The 16,537-nt window shown below is 45.1% G+C and overlaps 2 protein-coding genes across 5 annotated transcripts in view; one reads left to right on the forward strand and one right to left on the reverse strand.

Moving 5' to 3' along the window:
* Window positions 1–4,963, reverse strand: part of KIF3A (kinesin family member 3A) — a 35,477-nt gene extending 30,514 nt beyond the window's left edge. For 2 of the 4 annotated variants that reach the window (XM_011362288.2, XM_011362287.2), the window contains exons 1-2: window positions 4,805–4,963; window positions 1,797–2,070 (exon numbers count right to left, since the gene is read on the reverse strand). In XM_011362288.2, the coding sequence (XP_011360590.1) occupies window positions 1,797–2,070; window positions 4,805–4,810 (280 nt within the window). In that variant the 5' untranslated portion in view covers window positions 4,811–4,963. Of the gene's footprint in view, window positions 1–1,796; window positions 2,071–4,436; window positions 4,536–4,804 lie in introns of those variants that run through there. The other 2 variants (XM_023531906.1, XM_023531905.1) reach the window with 1 other exon arrangement.
* Window positions 4,964–7,631: 2,668 nt separating this feature from the next.
* On the forward strand, window positions 7,632–14,473 carry CCNI2 (cyclin I family member 2). The gene is given in 7 exon segments (XM_023531909.1): window positions 7,632–8,105; window positions 8,533–8,661; window positions 9,151–9,225; window positions 10,662–10,801; window positions 11,705–11,735; window positions 11,737–11,985; window positions 12,842–14,473. Coding segments are annotated over 7 exon segments (1,296 nt in total). The 5' UTR covers window positions 7,632–7,679; the 3' UTR covers window positions 13,088–14,473.
* Window positions 14,474–16,537: the final 2,064 nt, after the last annotated feature.

The following is a 16,537-nucleotide window of genomic DNA, read 5'->3' on the forward strand; positions in this document are numbered from 1 at the left end:
TTCCTGACAGATAACATTTCCCAAGTACTGTCATACTCAATGCTAGAAGAATTAAGTGCATGCTGTGTACCCACTAGTGGACTCTTAGAAGCTTATTTCTCGTTTCCGCCAGACTTCGCCCCATGTGCCTTTTCCCTTTACTGATTTTTTTCTTTCTTTCTTTTTTTTTAAATCTTTTTTGCTATAGATTATGTTCATGGATCCGAAGACTCAATGTTGTTAGAATAATAAAATCCCAGTAGGGTTTTTTTGTGTGAAAATTGACCAGGTGATCCTAAAATTTATATGAAAAATGCAAAGGACCTAGAAAAGCCAAAATGATTTTGAAGAATAACAAATTTAGAAAATGTATACTACCTAATTTCAAAACATATGTAAAGCTACAGTAATCAAAACAGGACAGACATGGAATAGAATAGACAATCCGTTGATCTTTAACAAAAGTGTCAAGTTAATTCGATAGGGAAAGGATAGTCTTCTCAACAAATAGTGCTGGAACAACAGATATCCATATATAAGAAAAAGAAAAAAAAAAATGAAAGAAAAAGAACTTAGACTCTTACTTCATACCACATATAAAAATTAACTCAAATGGATCCCAGACCTAAACGTAAGACCTAAAATGTTTACAACTCCTAGATAAAAGCATAAGGTAAAATGTTTGTGGTCTTTGGTTTGGCAAAAATTTCTTAGCTATGTCATCAAAAGAAAGATGATAAAAGAAAAAATTGATAAATTGGACTTAATCAAAATTTAAAACTTTTTTGCTTCAAAAAACATCATTAAGAAAATAAAAAGCCACAGACTAGGAGAAAATATTTTCAAATCATTTATCTGGTCAAGGTTTTGAATCCAGAATCTACAAAGAACAGGACTCAATAATAAGACAGGCAATCAAATTTTAAAATGGGTAAAATATTTTAAGAGATATTTTACAAAAAAAGATACATAAATGGCTAATAAGCGGTAGTTATATACAGATTTTCAACTGCATGGGAGGTTGGTGCCCCCACCCCTACAACTGTATGTACACCAGTAGATGCTCAACATTGTTAGTCATTGGAAAAATACAAGCTAAAACAATGAGATACCACTACAGATCCTCTAGAATGGCTATAATTAAAAAGACTGGCAATCTAAATGTTGGCAAGAATGTGCAGAAACTGGAACCCTCATACTGTTCTGGCTGCAGGGGGAAAAACAGTAGTACAGTCATCTTTGTATAAGTTTGGCAGTTTCTTCAAAAGATAAAAATATACATTAACCATGTGATCCAGCAATTCCACTCCTACGTATCTACCCAAGAGAAACTTTAAAATGTACCTGCACAAAGACTTATAAAAGAATGTTAATAGCAGCATTATTTATAATAGACAAAAAACTGGAACAACCAGATTTCCATCAAAGATCATAAAAAGTGGTCTACGATGAAGTACAACTCAAAATAAAAAGGAACCACTGATACATGCAACAACATGGATGACCTTTAAAAAACATCATGCTGAATAAAAGAAAACAGGTAAAAAAGTCAAAATAGTATATGATTTGATTCACATGAAACTTCGGTGAAAGGTAAAACTATAGACAGAAAGTAGGTCAATGGATGCCTTGGGGCAGGACTGCAAATGGATACAAGGGAACTTCTGAGGGTGATAAAACTGGATTGTGATGATGGTTTCACAACTGTATGTATTTACTACAATTCATCAAACTGTATTACAATGGATGGATTTATAGGGTATTAATAATACCTCGATAAAATTATTTTAAAAAAGTGAACCATATAAAGTACTCACCATTGTAGCCTTCAAGAACAGAATCAATAATAGGTCTTGCAGTTAAGTTATAAACATCAAGTTGTTTACTCTCTGGTCCAAAAACAGTATCAAAAGTAAATGTCTTTGGAGGTTCATTGGAAGAATCAGTCTTATGTACAGTGATAGTTCCCCTCATCTCATCCACACTGACAGCTTGTTTGTAGCACATTGATTTCTCTCTCTCATTGAGAGGACGACACCTAACCACCACCTTCACATTATCACAGCTTTCTGGCTTCTCTGATTTGTTGATCTGGTGGAGAAAATATTTACAAATAGTGAAAAGAACATTTACTTTTACCTTCAACAGATTAAATTTAAAATTTAAAAAAGGCTACTTTGCCATCTCAGTGCCTTGCACATATTAAGCGCTCCATAAATATTTGTTAAATGCAATTAAAGATCTTACAGATATATATAAAAAGCTTACTAGAAGATATAAACAGAAAACGTTTCTTTTACAATACAAATGAGAGAAGAGAATATCTAATTTACATTTATAGTAAATGCTAGTCAAGCAGAAGATGAACAGTGTATTATAGACTGTCATTCTGCACAAAAGTCCCTGACTTCCTGTTCCCTACCTGTAGAAAACATGTGAACATGGTTAGCAACTTTAATCAAGAATATTATAATAGGTCCTATGTTCCCGAGACTTAGTTTTATTTTCTATAATGAATTAGTAAAATGTTTCTTATCATATATCAATAAATAGTCTATCTTCTTTATAGAAGACAACAATAACTGACAAAAGAAAGTCCAACAGCAGAGAAAAATGTTTTATTATGACTCTAACTATATGAATATTTGTAAATGTAAAGTTTCAATTTCTGAAATTTTATGATTAAGAATCTATGTGAAACTACCACCCTATTATCGAAGTGAAGTTCGATTTAAACGGTTTAGTTTAACAGATACTTGTTAAATTCCTACTATTTCAGATATTCTTCTAAGCATTACAGAAACAACTACAAGCCACTGTCATTGACAAGGACAGACTACATCGATAAAATACACTTCTCTCCACCTGTACTTTTACCACTCTGCTAGGTCACCATTATCTCACCTTGGATTACAAGAGACTCCTAAGTATGCCGCATCTAATTAAGTTCCCCTACAGTCTGCTTTCTACATGGCAGTCAGCTTCAATGTAAATGTAATTGTGCTGCTCCCTTACTGAAAACTCTTCAATGGTTTCTCACAGATCTGAGGCTAAAAATCAAAACCCTCAGAGTGCCTTAAAATCTGGCTCCGGATCATGTCTACTTCACAGTAATAAGTAACCTTATTTCACAGATTACTCTGCTTGGCTTTCTTACCATACTAGCTTTCTTTTAGGCCTTTGCCTGTCACCAGGCTCCTTCTCACCACAGGTCTTTTTATGTGCTGTTCCTTCTGTCTAGAACATTCCCCACTCCTCTCTTCACTTATACTGCAGATTTCAGCTCATTAGCCACTTCATCTGGGCAGACTTCCCTGACCAGGTCAAATCCTTGTACAGGCAGACCTCAGAGATACTGCAGGATTGGTTGCAGACCGCAGCAATAAAGCAAGTTGTAATCTTTCTGCTGTTGAAGGATCTTGCCTTCAATTTGTAAAAAGCGAAACATCTGTGAAGCGCAATAAAGCAAAGCGCAATAAAACGAGGTATGCCTGTATAGGCCCTGGGAGCGCTCATCTCTCTCCTACATCTGGATGCAATTCCACTTTGATAGCTCGTTATTTAATGTTTCTATCTGCACCACAGGTTGCGAACAGGTAGTCAAGGGGCTGAATTCAGCCTACAGATGTCTTTTGTTAGGCTCATAGTATTTAAAAATCTTGTGAATTAGTTGCTAAAATTTAAAAATTGAAACATTTCATACAAATAACAATTTCCAGATTGTCTTGAAAAAATGGATGATCTGACATCTGTAGGCCAGCATTCCTACATAGCAACACTTTACAATTCACCAGAATCTACTATATTGTATACCACCCATTCACTTCGTTAATTAATGTTAAGTATTTCATCTCTGTAAACATGTATGGTTTTTCACCTCTGCCCAAGAAGGCAAGCTTCTCTCTTCCCAAGTTCAAGAACCAGGCTGGTTTTGCTTAGTATTGTATCTCCAGTGCCTAACGTGTGGTTGGTGCCCAATATTTGTTGAATGAACTGATAAATAACTTGAAAGCAACACGAAACAAATATTGGGCATTTAATACTAAATGTCATGCACTGTCCTTCGGTTCTCTTGAGCAGTTATTTTATTTCATCCTGATAACAACACCTTGAGGAAAATCTAATTATGTGGAAACTAGGGACCCGGAAAGATTAAATAATTGTCGGAGGCCTCATAATTAGCAAATAACCGGCATCGGCTCAAGCGTTCTCCATTGACTCTACACTGGATTTACGACGCTCCCTTACTAAGTGCACAATAAAAATCTGTGAAATCCCACAAGACAAACATACCACCACCCACTCCTACCCCCTAGCACACAAAGACACCTATGGGTTACATCCTTGCACTGTAAGCTGGAGCGCCACAACAGAAGTGACAGCCTAAATCAGGGGCTTGAAGTAGGGACAGGCTCTGCTGTCTTCGGGAGCCTGCCTCCGCTGTGTAGAGACCCTACCCGGTGCGGAACATCCAAAGCGGACTCTCTGCGGCCCCTCCCTGACGCCCAACCCAGCGGGCAAGGCTGGGAACGAGAGCGCATCCTCTCTGGCACAGCGCCTTTATGTCAAGGAGCGCAGGCCCTGCGGGATGCAGCAGCGACGAAGGAGGCAGGGCCTGCCACCGGCCGCTCCCAGCTCCGGCTGGACTGCCGCGGGTCCTGGGCCCATCAGCCAGGCTCCCCAACCGCCCGGACCGCAGGCCCAGCCCTGCCCCGCCCCACCCCGCCCCAGCCGCCCGCCTGCTCCGCGCCTCCATAGCAACGGCCGCGCCCCCGGGCCAGGCCGCCGAGACGAGTAACCACAGCGGCAGAACGACTCTTCTCACCGGCATCGTGGCTCCTTCTGTGCCCGGCGGACGTCCCCGCCTATGGTGCAGGCCAACCACGCCGGGTTCGCGGGAGAGGCTGGCGGGAGATTACCGAAACACTACCTTGTCGCCCCCGAGACTGCGGATCCTCGGGCGAGAGCGCGCTGTGCGCAGGCGCGCTCCGAGCTCGCCCCGCCCTATCCCCGGGCCTCAGGCTTCCTCGGCCTCTTGAATTACGCCTGCGCGAGCCTTTCCAAGTCCGTCTCCTAGGACGCCAGACTGAAGCTACGCCTGCGCAATGCTGCCATTCCGCGGCACTAAAAATCTGGCCTGCATTGGGGCGGGAATACTTGGCTCGAAAGAGGCGTTCCTAGATCGCAAGCCCCATTTTCTAGAGCTTGCAGTATTCCAAATATTAAAAACAACAATAGCAGTTGTACATTGTGCCCCATCTGGAGAGCTAAAGACTTTACATACATTATTGCGCTTGATTGCTGACTTGTTTATGACCTTTCTCACCACTAGAAGGTGAGGTCATAAAGAGCTCTGTGGGTATTCTCACAAGGATCTCCAGAGCCTAGAATAAGACTTAGAATAGGACCTGGCACATGGTAGGTTTTCAATAAATATTTCTGAAAGAACAGATAATCGTCTTAGCCAACCCTCTCCCATAAACACCACTCCACTTGGATGCGTAATAGGCATTTCAAGTTTATCATGTCCAAAATCGAAAGGTTGATTTCCACCCACCCCATACCTACCACTACTCTCTGCCAAAAATCAAAAAATAAAAAATAAAAAGCTCCCTTTCACACTTCCCTCATCACAATGTAACCTGAATTCTGATAATTGCTCAGGTCAAAACCAGTCTCTTTCTGTCTACCCAATATCCAACCTCTCAACAGAGCTTGTCTCTATCTTCAAAGTAGAATCGGAATCCGAACACTTCTCACCACTACCACCATCTCTCATCTGAATTACTACAACAGCTCAGAGCTGCTTTCCTTGAAGGCATCCTTGTCCCCTCTGTGTTTTCAACACAGGAGCCAAAGTGATGGTGTTAAACATGAATCAGATAGTGTCTTTTCTCGTTTCAAAACCTGCCAAATGATTTCCCATCTCACAGAGAAAATGTCGCAAGCTCTCTCCCCATTTCCTACCATCTTCTCTGTTGCTCGGTATTCCGTACCAGCCTCACCTGGTCTCCTTACTTCAATTGACATTCCAGATATGCTTCCATTTAGAACACAAGGGCTTTTGTGCTTGCAGTAAGAGCTAATAAAAATAACTATAAAACATTTTATTTAGTGCCAGTGTACTGTTCTAAGTGCTTTACTTTCTTTGTAAAAATTAATTCATATAATAACCTTTTGAAATATGTATTATTGGTCATTTTAATAGACAATAGAAACAACTCTTCAGATAAAGAAATTGAGGCATGGGGCCATTAAGTAACTCATCCAAAGTCATACATATGGGCAGTGATAGAGCCCAGATCCAAACTGAGGTCCTGGAAAGCTCTCTGCCTACATATCCACCTGATTCCCTCGGCTCCTTCAGAATGTCTTTGTTCACACATCACCTTCTCAGTGAGCCTTACCATGATATATTTAAAATTTCAACCTTCAACCCCAGTCTTCTTATCTCCCCTTCCTACTTTATATTTCTCCATAGTACTTATCACCATCTGATATACAATATATAGGATATATATTATATATCCATATACCCAGCTTTATTGAGATATAATCACATACACACAATTCATCAATTTAAATTGTACAATTTCAAGGTTTTTCACTATATAGACAGAGTTGTGCAACCATAACCACGATCAATTTTAAACGTTTTTATCACCCCTAAAAGACACTCTTTACTCATAGCAGTCACTCCCCCTTGTCCTGGGATGTTGTCTTCACCAACATCCTAGCCCTAGGTAACCACCAATCTATTTTCTGTCTCTATAGATTTGCCTGTTCTGAACATTCCATATAAATATATATAGCATGGTCTTTCGTGAATGACTTCTATCACTTAGAATGTTTACACACTTTCCTCTATTGTAGCATATATCAGTAGTTCTGTACTTTTAATGGCTGAATAATATTCTATTGTGTGGATAGACCACAATTTGTCTCATTCAACTATTGATGGACATTTGGGTTGCATCCAGTTTGGGGCTATTACAAATAGTGCTGCTCTGTACAATAGCAGGTATCTTTTGGTGCACACATGTGTGTTTCTGATGGGCATTTAAGAGTTGAATTGTGGGATTTCCATGTATTCTACTCATGTTTATTGTCTGTCTTTCCCGACTAGAATGTAAGTTCCCTATATATTTTATTCTGTTATGTCCCAGAGCCTGAGACATTGCAGGCAATGTCTTCGTAAATAACTGCTGAATGGAAAAATGTATGTATGCATAACTGGTCTACTTTGTGAGGGAGATAGTGTCTTCTTTAGTGAAGAGGTAACAGGGGCTCTGGGAGGTCAAAGCATGCACGAGATCATACTGCGAGTCAGGAATTCCATGCCGACCCTGTCCGGCTGAGGAAAGAAGCAGGTCTGTGGCCTGGTGTCCCTCTCCAAGGCTGGTGCCAGCTGACCCAATCCGGACTCGGGACTCTGAGAGTGGTGCGCGGGGTGGGAGCGAGGTAGAGAGGGGGTCCCTTGCCTACCTGCAAGCTCTGTCCCTCCGTGTCCCAGGTCGGTGCCCATCACCCCAAGAGCGATTGTCAAGGAGGGGCGGGCCAGGGTCTGCTCTCAGTGAAGCAGGAGTGGGCCGGCTCACCCCGCCCACTCATTCCCGGGGCGGCCCAGCAGCGAGGCCCCAGCTCTGGGTTATAAAACGCCCGGCAAAGCGGCGCCCTTGGCCTGGGCTCCGGCGCCCGCCATGGCCTCGTGCGCGCGCTCTCCGTCGCAGCGGGCTGCTTTGGAGGAGGTGAGATCAGACCCTCATCCGGGCCGGCGTCCTAACGAGCGTACGGAGGAAATGGCCGTGAGCCTCCTTCTCCCGCCGCCTCCGTGGAAATTCTCTCTCCCCGCAACCATCCAGAGAAGGCTCCCGGAGGCGTGCCAGCCCGGAGCAGCCAGGCTCCCACAGCCGTCCCGAAGCAAACCCCGGCGTCAGTCAGCGCAGACCCCGCGGGCTGCAGGCCCCGCCGCCGCTCAGGCTCCGCCGCCGCCCGCGTCCCCAGGACAGGAACGCCGGCTGGTGCCGTGTGACTCGGAGGGCCTGCTGGACGAGCGCCGGCTGATCGCCCACCTGAAACTGGCCTTGGGCCGCGAGGCACGCCTGTGGCCGTGCGGCCGCCCCCAGGTACCGGTCCCCACCGCGGGGCCCTCCCGGGAGCACCTGCAGCCCCTTCCTCACGCGTGCACGGGACGCGGCCGGGCCCCACCTGCACCCGCGCTCAGGTGAGCTGCAACCTGGAGGCCGGGCCCTTCCCCAGGTGCGTCCCCACACGAGGCATGACTCACTGGTTCTCTCACAGAGGGGGTGCCCTTCGAACAGGTGCTTGGGAAGAGGGCCAGTGTGGGTCGGGGAGCTCTGCTTTGGACGGAAAACCAGTACGGGGATGGGGCTGCATCGCTGAGCCGCTGAGCGACAGGGAGGGGCTCCATCCCGCTGCGATTTAAGGTGAAGGGGCTGCTCACAGCCCTTCCAGTCACCCTAAGCAGGCAGCTCCTTGGACCAAGATTGATCACCAACCACCTTCTCCGCCCTCCCTACTCCTTTTCAGCAGGTGGAGTTCGGCGACACTTTCCAGGAAGTTGTGCTGCAGCTCCTATGGCTGGAGAACATCTTTCACTTCTCCCAGGGCACTTTTAACCTGGCTCTCACTATCTTCCGCCGCCTCCTGATGTCAATAAAGGTAGGGAACACTCTGAAGGATGGTGACAGATGATGAGAGAGGAAACTGACCTCTGATCCCCATGGCTGCTTTAGAGATGAGCCATCTCAGATGCTCAAAACTAAGTAACTTGCTGGTAGAACTGGAATTGGAATCTTTCCACATCCCAATACCTGTGCCTGTTGCTCAGGTGTGCTGGCTGGGGGGTGCACTTGGAGAGAGTAAGAGGCCCTAGTTTGGAAAAGGCTGTGTGAACAGGTAGGATGTGCTTGTCTGGACCTGTCTTGCTCCGCCTGAGCCAGGATGGGACTATGTGTTCCTTGAGAAGGTATCATATTCCCTTCTCCTTCCGTGAGTGGTTCTGTTAACAGGAGCATATTCCTGATGAAATCTCAAAATAGCACTAACTTATTTGTGGAGGAATATAATCAGTCTTTTTTTTTTTTCTTTTTTTTCCTTACAATTTGTTTCTGACATTCATATTCTGCTCAACTGTGTTCCACGTTACAGGTAAAAGAGAGGTTACTCCATCGTGTTTCAATCACTTCCTTGAGACTTGCAGCAAAGCTTAACGAAGAAGAGGAGGTATGCATCCCTGGATGTCTGCTCTGGGATGCTTTTGAGGTATAGGGGTGTAATGCGGGAGCATTCGAGGTTCCTGTGCACCCAAGAACAGTGGGCATTTTGGACAAGTCATTAATTCTCAGGGACTTTGCTGTCTCTTCCTTGGGCTCATTGGATGCCGGAACCCCACAAAGAGGGGATTAGAACAGCTGAGTTCTCCTGGCCCAGCAAACCTAGAGGCCTGACTTCCTGGCAGATAAATCTGGCCTCATTGGTTGATGACAGATGCCATCTCTCACTGAGCAGAGGCATCTGTTATTGAACTAGGAAAAGGGCCTCCCAAATCATGTAGCCTAATGTCCACCCCCAGAAACTACATCTAAGAAAGCTGCTTGAGACCATAGGACTTGGCCGTGTCAATGAAACTGGTCCTTGGGGACTCTGGGACCCTTCTCTGAGAGGGGCAGGAGATGGAGAAGAAGCCTCCACAAGTGCTTCAGGTTTGCGTGAACTTCTCAATTTCATTGTGGTTTCCGTTCAGAAGATCCTCTCCTGATACCCTTCCCAGACCTCCCTCCTTCCAACCTCTCCCCCTTCGTAGATAGTGGAACCACCACCATTTCCACAGGGTCTCCCTTAGCTGATCTCAGGGTCTGAGGGGGCAGAAAAAGTGGCTAGTGTCCAGTTCCAAACCTTCAATAAAGATGATTTTAGCCCTTGTTTATTAGAATATAATTTATTCCCCTCTCCAACTAAAAATCAAGTAAATGACCTTTAAAAGAAGTATTTCTGGAGTTTATAGTAATACTTTATCTAAAAAAGTAGGACCGGGTCTTTAATGCACTTGGTACTTGAATGTTTACTCAGAGATAAGCCTTATTAATCCCTCTGGGAAAAAGTCATAGTTTTTCCAAAACTGAACTGCATTAAATCAAGGTTGAAGGGAATGTGTTTGCAGCTATGGTGTTGCCAAAACTGAGCCTGTCTGGTACAGACCAGGAAGCACAAAAGCATACTTTTTTCTCTACAAGTAGTCGTGGCAGGGCTTGGGAACAGGCATAGGTAGAGCCCACAGCTCCTGGAAAGCTTGGGGTGAGTAACTGTAGTTTCCCAGGGGTCCTGCCGTCCCCTCCTTGGGTTCACTGGACACCGGAACCCCATAGGGAAGATGGCACAGCCCCAGTTTCCAAGCACTTTTGAGTATGAGCTGGAGTACAGCTGGGGATCAAAACTCATTTGCAGAAGGTGACAATGTGACATTCACTACGCATTGCCACAACTACCTGGGGACTTGACAGATAGCCTAGAGCTTGTTTTTTCTTTCAGGAGTATTTTCTGTGGCAGGGCACCAGAAGACAACTCTGCTAGGCTCACGGCTGCCCAGCCCCCATGGATAAGAAAACGAAAGCTACCACGACATGACATAGGGCTCTGGCCGCTTTATTTTCTTTTTACAGTTAATTCCACGCATAAAAGACTTCATAAAGTACTATGGCTCTGGCTATTCCCCAAATGAGTTGCTGAAGATGGAGCTGGCTATTTTGGACGAACTGCACTGGGACCTCTATATTGGGACGCCACTGGACTTTTTGACCATAGTAAGTCTGAGGAGTTTGCAGAGTCTACCCTAGACTCGTGTGTGCCTTTGGAACAGCTGTTCACAACACAGGACGGCCAAGCGCAGGCGTGCACACATCCTTGCACATGCACCAGAGTAAGGACCCACGAGGCTCACAACATACGGAACAGTGAAAATATATCTTAAATCCAACACAGTTCCACCAGACTCCCACTGTTAAAGGACATTAAATTAACTTTACAAAGATTTTTTAGACGGCACCATTATGGTGAGTTTCTCTTAAATACACACTGCAAAAATATTTAACTTTCCATTCTATGAATACTGTACATAAAAAGCTGTCTGCTTTTGCTACACTTTACACACATTCACTGAGCTGTCTTGTTCACCTACACACAATCCTTATTGAGGCTTTAGACCATATTGATCTGGCACTTAAAAAATATCGTATTAGTCTATATTTGTTTTAGTTAGGGAATGATGGTCATCCTTAAGGATATGATTATGTTAGTAAGGCAAAATTATGCAATGTGGAAATGGCATGGGGTTTTGGTCTGTTGTGAAGCGAGATTATATCACTAAGGGCTGTTTCATCATGAAAACTGGCCACTGTTGCCAACTTGCAGAGTTTCTTCTCATGTCAAGCTGATACAAGTAACTTTTCTGCTACCTTAATCTTGAAGAGGATGTTTCTATTCTTTCAGAATTGAAACAGTGTCATCTGGGTACTTTGGACTCCTTATGGCCATGTTACAAAGCAGACTGTCTCTCCTCTCCAAGGCTGAAGCTCAGCTTGGCCACAGAATGGGCTTTAAGCCTCCAGCCCCTTGTGGGGCCATGGCTGGGAATGAAAGGGGTTGGGCAACATACGATGTTCCCTGATGGAAATTTAAATCGTTTGCACTTTTGGTCATTGATATATGAAAAGTATGGGGTCTTCTGTTCTAACATTAAAAAACCACAATCTCCAGTTCCACGCCCTGGTGGTCATGGCCTGGCCCCACATGGTGGAGCTGCTGCCTCAGAGGAAGCCTTCCCTCCACGTCGCATCCCTGACCAGGCAGCTGCAGCACTGTATGGCGGGCCACCAACTGCTGCAGTTCAAGGGCTCCACACTGGCCTTGGTCATCATCACCTTAGAGTTGGAGAGGCTCATGCCCGACTGCTGTGCTCCTACATCTGATCTGCTGAAGAAAGCAGAGGTAGACATCAACTTTGCCCCAGACCGAACTTTCAGGGTTTTTTTTTAGCTCTCGTACTCTGTCCCCCAAAGGGTACCCATGGCTCTTCTTGGCCTCTGGACTACAGAAGATGCTCTGACCATGATGACTCTGTGAAAAGTCTGCCTAAGGCTAGACTTTCCACGCTTGGCATGTCCTCTGGACTTGAGTATGGGGCACACGTTCCCTTCACTGGGCCAGTTGGGATGGGTTTCTCTGACTGCGAGAGAAGCTTTATCTCAGTGGCAGCCCTTATAGCCCAGAGGATGGGAGGATATGTCCAGCTCAGGAGGAAGCAACCCTGAGCTTAGTATGGGGAGTATAAATTTCAGACCCCTCACCCTCTGTGTGAGTCTATGGTAGCAGGCACTGAGGTGTCAGAATCCCTCAGGATGGACAGTGTAGGATGGAATGCACAGTTAGACTCATGACAGTTTTACTGAGTTGGGGGATGGGTGTCCCTGAGATGGTGGGGTTAATGTGCTCAAGTTGTATGGTTGGACCTTCCTAAAATTGCTCCATCCTAACATTTTGGCACTCAGCTGCTCAATCCTTAGGATGGGGGTCCTCAACCCCTGGGCCATGGACTGGTACTAGTCCGTGGCCATTAGGAATCGGGCTGCACAGCAGGAGGTGAGCGGTGGGCCAGCCAGTGAAGCTTCATCTGTATTTGCAGCCGCTCCCCTGGGCTAGCATCACTGCCTCAGCTCCACCTCAGATCATCCGGCATTAGATTCTCATAGGAGCACCAGTCCCTGGTGCCAGAAAGGTTGGGGATTCCTGCCTTAGAATGTAAAATGGTTCCGCTTCAAGGCTGACCACTCTGTTTTAATTACAGGTCAGTATTGAGCAGTTGGTCTACTGCAGGGCACTGATAAAGCAGCAGCTGAGAAGTTTTTAGTCCTCCTCCTGCACAGACAACTTTCTCATGTGCCAGCCTGTGCCCTTACCCCAGCGCCCTTCAAAATGTAATGGCAACCTCTCCTTGCTTGGCCTCCTCAAAATTCTTGGCTTTATGGGTCCTGTAATAGGAAAGGAAGAAGGCCCTGGAAGAACAACTGAGAAAAAGTTCCTGGGTCCTTAGAAGAAAGTAAGGGGGGAAAGGGAGGTTGGGGTCACTAGCAGTAGGGGGTAGTCTGGCTTATCACGCCCCTGCTTCCCTCTGTCCCTTGGGCCTGACCCAGGAATGAATGACTACTCAGATCGCAGCTTAGTTTTTCTTCTCCACCAAGGGCTGGTATTGGCCCCCAGAATAACTGGAGTATGAGGCCAGAGGTGGCCTTGCTCAGGGCTGAAGGGCCAGGACGGTTCAGACTGACCAGTCCTCGCTGCCCCACCCAGAGCTGGCCAGGTCCTTCCAGCTTCCCAGGCTTCTACCAAGCACATGCACAGCACTTCAGGTCTCAGCCATTTTGCCTGACACTGCAAAAATAGGACAGTCTCTCCAGATAGATTTATTTTGATTTGGCCATGACTTGTGTCCTTTCTTTACAAGGGCTGGATTATAAAGTACACTTTGTTTAATGTGCAGTAACTTAAGCAAGCTTTAAAAATATTTTTTCTTTCGTTACTCTTAAGCAAAGTAGTTGATTGGCTTAGAGTTTTTGTGCTAAAGAATATTATAAGGTGTGACTCCTGTGATGGGGAGGTGCAATTCTTAGACCATTTTGTTGAGATGAGCAGGTTCTGAGGCCAAGCCTGCTCCAGCCACTGTGCTGCCAGGAGGAGGAGGAGGTTATTAGCATGGCTGTGAGGGAGAAGCCAGCTGCCTCTCTGAAGCTGTGACACTATAGAGCCATTCTTTAAGCAGTGGAGTCCAGCTGGCAGAGATGCCAGCTGGGGCTGTGTAAGTAGTGTTGGGGATGTGAATGACTGAGCCACACATTTAGAGGTGATTTGTGAAGTCTTTCCACTGTGTACAGTGTTTTGTAAATGTGCTAAGCCATGGGGACTCTGACCTGGTACTAGGTGCAAAGTGGCCAAGGCCTAGGTATACCCTGAAGGTATCTGCACTGTAGTCATTACAAATCTCTACCTTTCCTGGAAACAAATTTACTTGTTGGATCCTTTGTAAAAATAAACTGTTATCCCTTGCAACCCTGTCTGAATCTTATTTTACTCGTACTGAGTACCATGCATTTAGACTTGCTCCAGTCAGATATAGCTGGATGGCATTTCCTGGTCCTATCGATAATTGTCCTCTGGTCCAGCACAGATGGAGATGCTGAGGGGCAGCATGTGGGTCATGGCCACAGCTCTCACTGGTGGCCATGACCATCCTCTGCCTCCTTCCTTCCACTGAGTGGGCACTATAGTGGGTGGGCTCAGGGCTCATCTCAAGGGCCTACACCAGTTCAGTCTCTCTCTGCTGGGAGCTATTTGGACCTCTTCACCAGGTAACCCTGGACATAAGCTGGGTCCCCAGAGCTAACCCAACTTTCAGTTTCTTGGAGGAAAAAGAAGGTAGACCGGTGAGCCCCAGTATTGAGATAATGGACAGCCTTGTTACTGTCTTTCTGCAAATAACATTCTTCTTCTTTGGGTACCAAACTTCTGTATTGCCAAAGTACCACTTGTGAGTCAAAAAGTTTTTATGCTGCTCAAGCTTGTGTTGGGGTCCTAGGTCCTATCCTACCCTCCAACATTTTTTCTGAAATTAGGAACTCATATCCCACTTCAGAGGGATTACTGTGGTGGGAGAAACATGGATACAATCTATCTTCCTTTCACCCCCACCTACAGAAGGGCAGGGATTGGTAAAGGCCTGTGGTTGCAGAAAATGGAGATGGGAGAAGCCTCAGATGGACTACAAGAAGTGCAAGGTAGGCTAGCATCATGCACCTTCCTTAAACTTGTCCAAATATTACTTCCCTCAAATGGGTGAGCCAAGTTGTACAATGCTGTTCCCTCCACCAAGGCCCTTCTCCCGCTGGCTTCCTAGAGATTCCCTCAAAGCTTGGTGAAGACTTAGCCTAGTGCCCAACAGAGAAAGCACCTCAGCAAATGGACCCGAGCACTTGTCATCACTTCCTTCAACCAGTGTGCCCCACCTCAACCCGGTATCTGCCTACCTGCCAGGGCATCCCACCTCTACAAAACCATCTCAGGTCCACCAACTCACATAGTCAGACTGCACACTTTAATACTGGCCACATTTCTGTTTTTCCATCATCCCATTGGGTTGCCAAAGAGCAGCTATAACTCAGGAATTTAGGATACAAGTTATTAACATTCAAATCCCAATTCCTCCAGTTATTAGCTGCTTGACCATGGAAAATTGCTTAATCTCTTTGTGCCTTAGCTATAAAATGGGGGGTGGGGGTGGGGGGGAAATGGTACCTAATCATAGAATTATTATGAAGATTAGAGGATTAATGCATGTAATGTACTTTAGAGCAATGTTGCCTGGCACACAATAAAAACTCAAATGTTAGTTGTCCCATGTCAAGCCTCCTCCACAAGGATGTAAACTCTCCAAGGGCAGGGTTTGCCTCCTCTCATTCCTGTACCCAGTAATCTACTATTCACTGGACCATAGGCTGTATTTTCTCTCTCCTAATTATGACTTTCCTCCATCCCACACCCATTCAAGACCACGGATGCCCATAACAGGATTCACAATTAAAACTTAATTCCTATAGAAGCTGATCGACCCCACAAAGTTCACAAAAAAGACAAGCTGTATTTTACCATAATTGTAGCAGATTAATAGGCTAGAAAACTTGTTAAATCAGAAAAGCTACTGCCCAAAAAAAGACACCACAAAAAAACTCAAAATAAATGCAAAATTTAATGGAAAAAAAAGTACAAAGTGAATGGAAAGGAACAAAAACAGTCAATGAATGAAGGAGTAAATGAATTAACACGTGAAGCAGTTTTAGAAAAGCATGTTAACATAACAGACTAGCAAGCCGCACTTCCCTCGGGGCCTCTTATCCAATAATATGAGCCCCACTTAACAGGGAACCCACATATAGACATACAAACATATATGCAGTCAGTCTGCACCATCATAAACTACCTAGGCTCAGGTTATCCCCAACTGGGATGACCATACCTCCCGGTTAGCCTGAGACAGTTCTGGCTTATGCCTGTTGAGCTGGCATGAGTCAACTCAGTTTGGACAATAAATTATATGGCGATTCCACCCAAAACTAACTTGGTTCATGAAAGACATGATAGTAAATGCCAGCATGATCCTACTGACAGCACTAATGATAACAGATGATAATGACAAAGAAAAAGAGGGGGCAAATCAGACCCTGCAGGCAGAGGTCATATTCCGTGATGGGTAGCTTGTTAAATAATGGCAAGTTTTAGCTCACTTTGTGCACCAAGGATTAATTTGGTCTCAGCTAAAGATGACAAAATTCCAAACACAAATAGCAAAGGGAGGTGCAGTGAGGTTCACTAAAGCTGATGGGACCTGTGGAGGCAGCTCAGACCCCAGAAAGTGCAACAATGACAGGTCTCTCCAGAGATCTCCTGCAGGCAGGTAACCAGCCACAATTTTGGCCTTCCAGTATGCCTTGGG

The sequence above is a fragment of the Pteropus vampyrus genome, unplaced genomic scaffold, assembly GCF_000151845.1.
Source record: "Pteropus vampyrus isolate Shadow unplaced genomic scaffold, Pvam_2.0 Scaffold74, whole genome shotgun sequence".
NCBI lineage: Eukaryota > Metazoa > Chordata > Mammalia > Chiroptera > Pteropodidae > Pteropus > Pteropus vampyrus.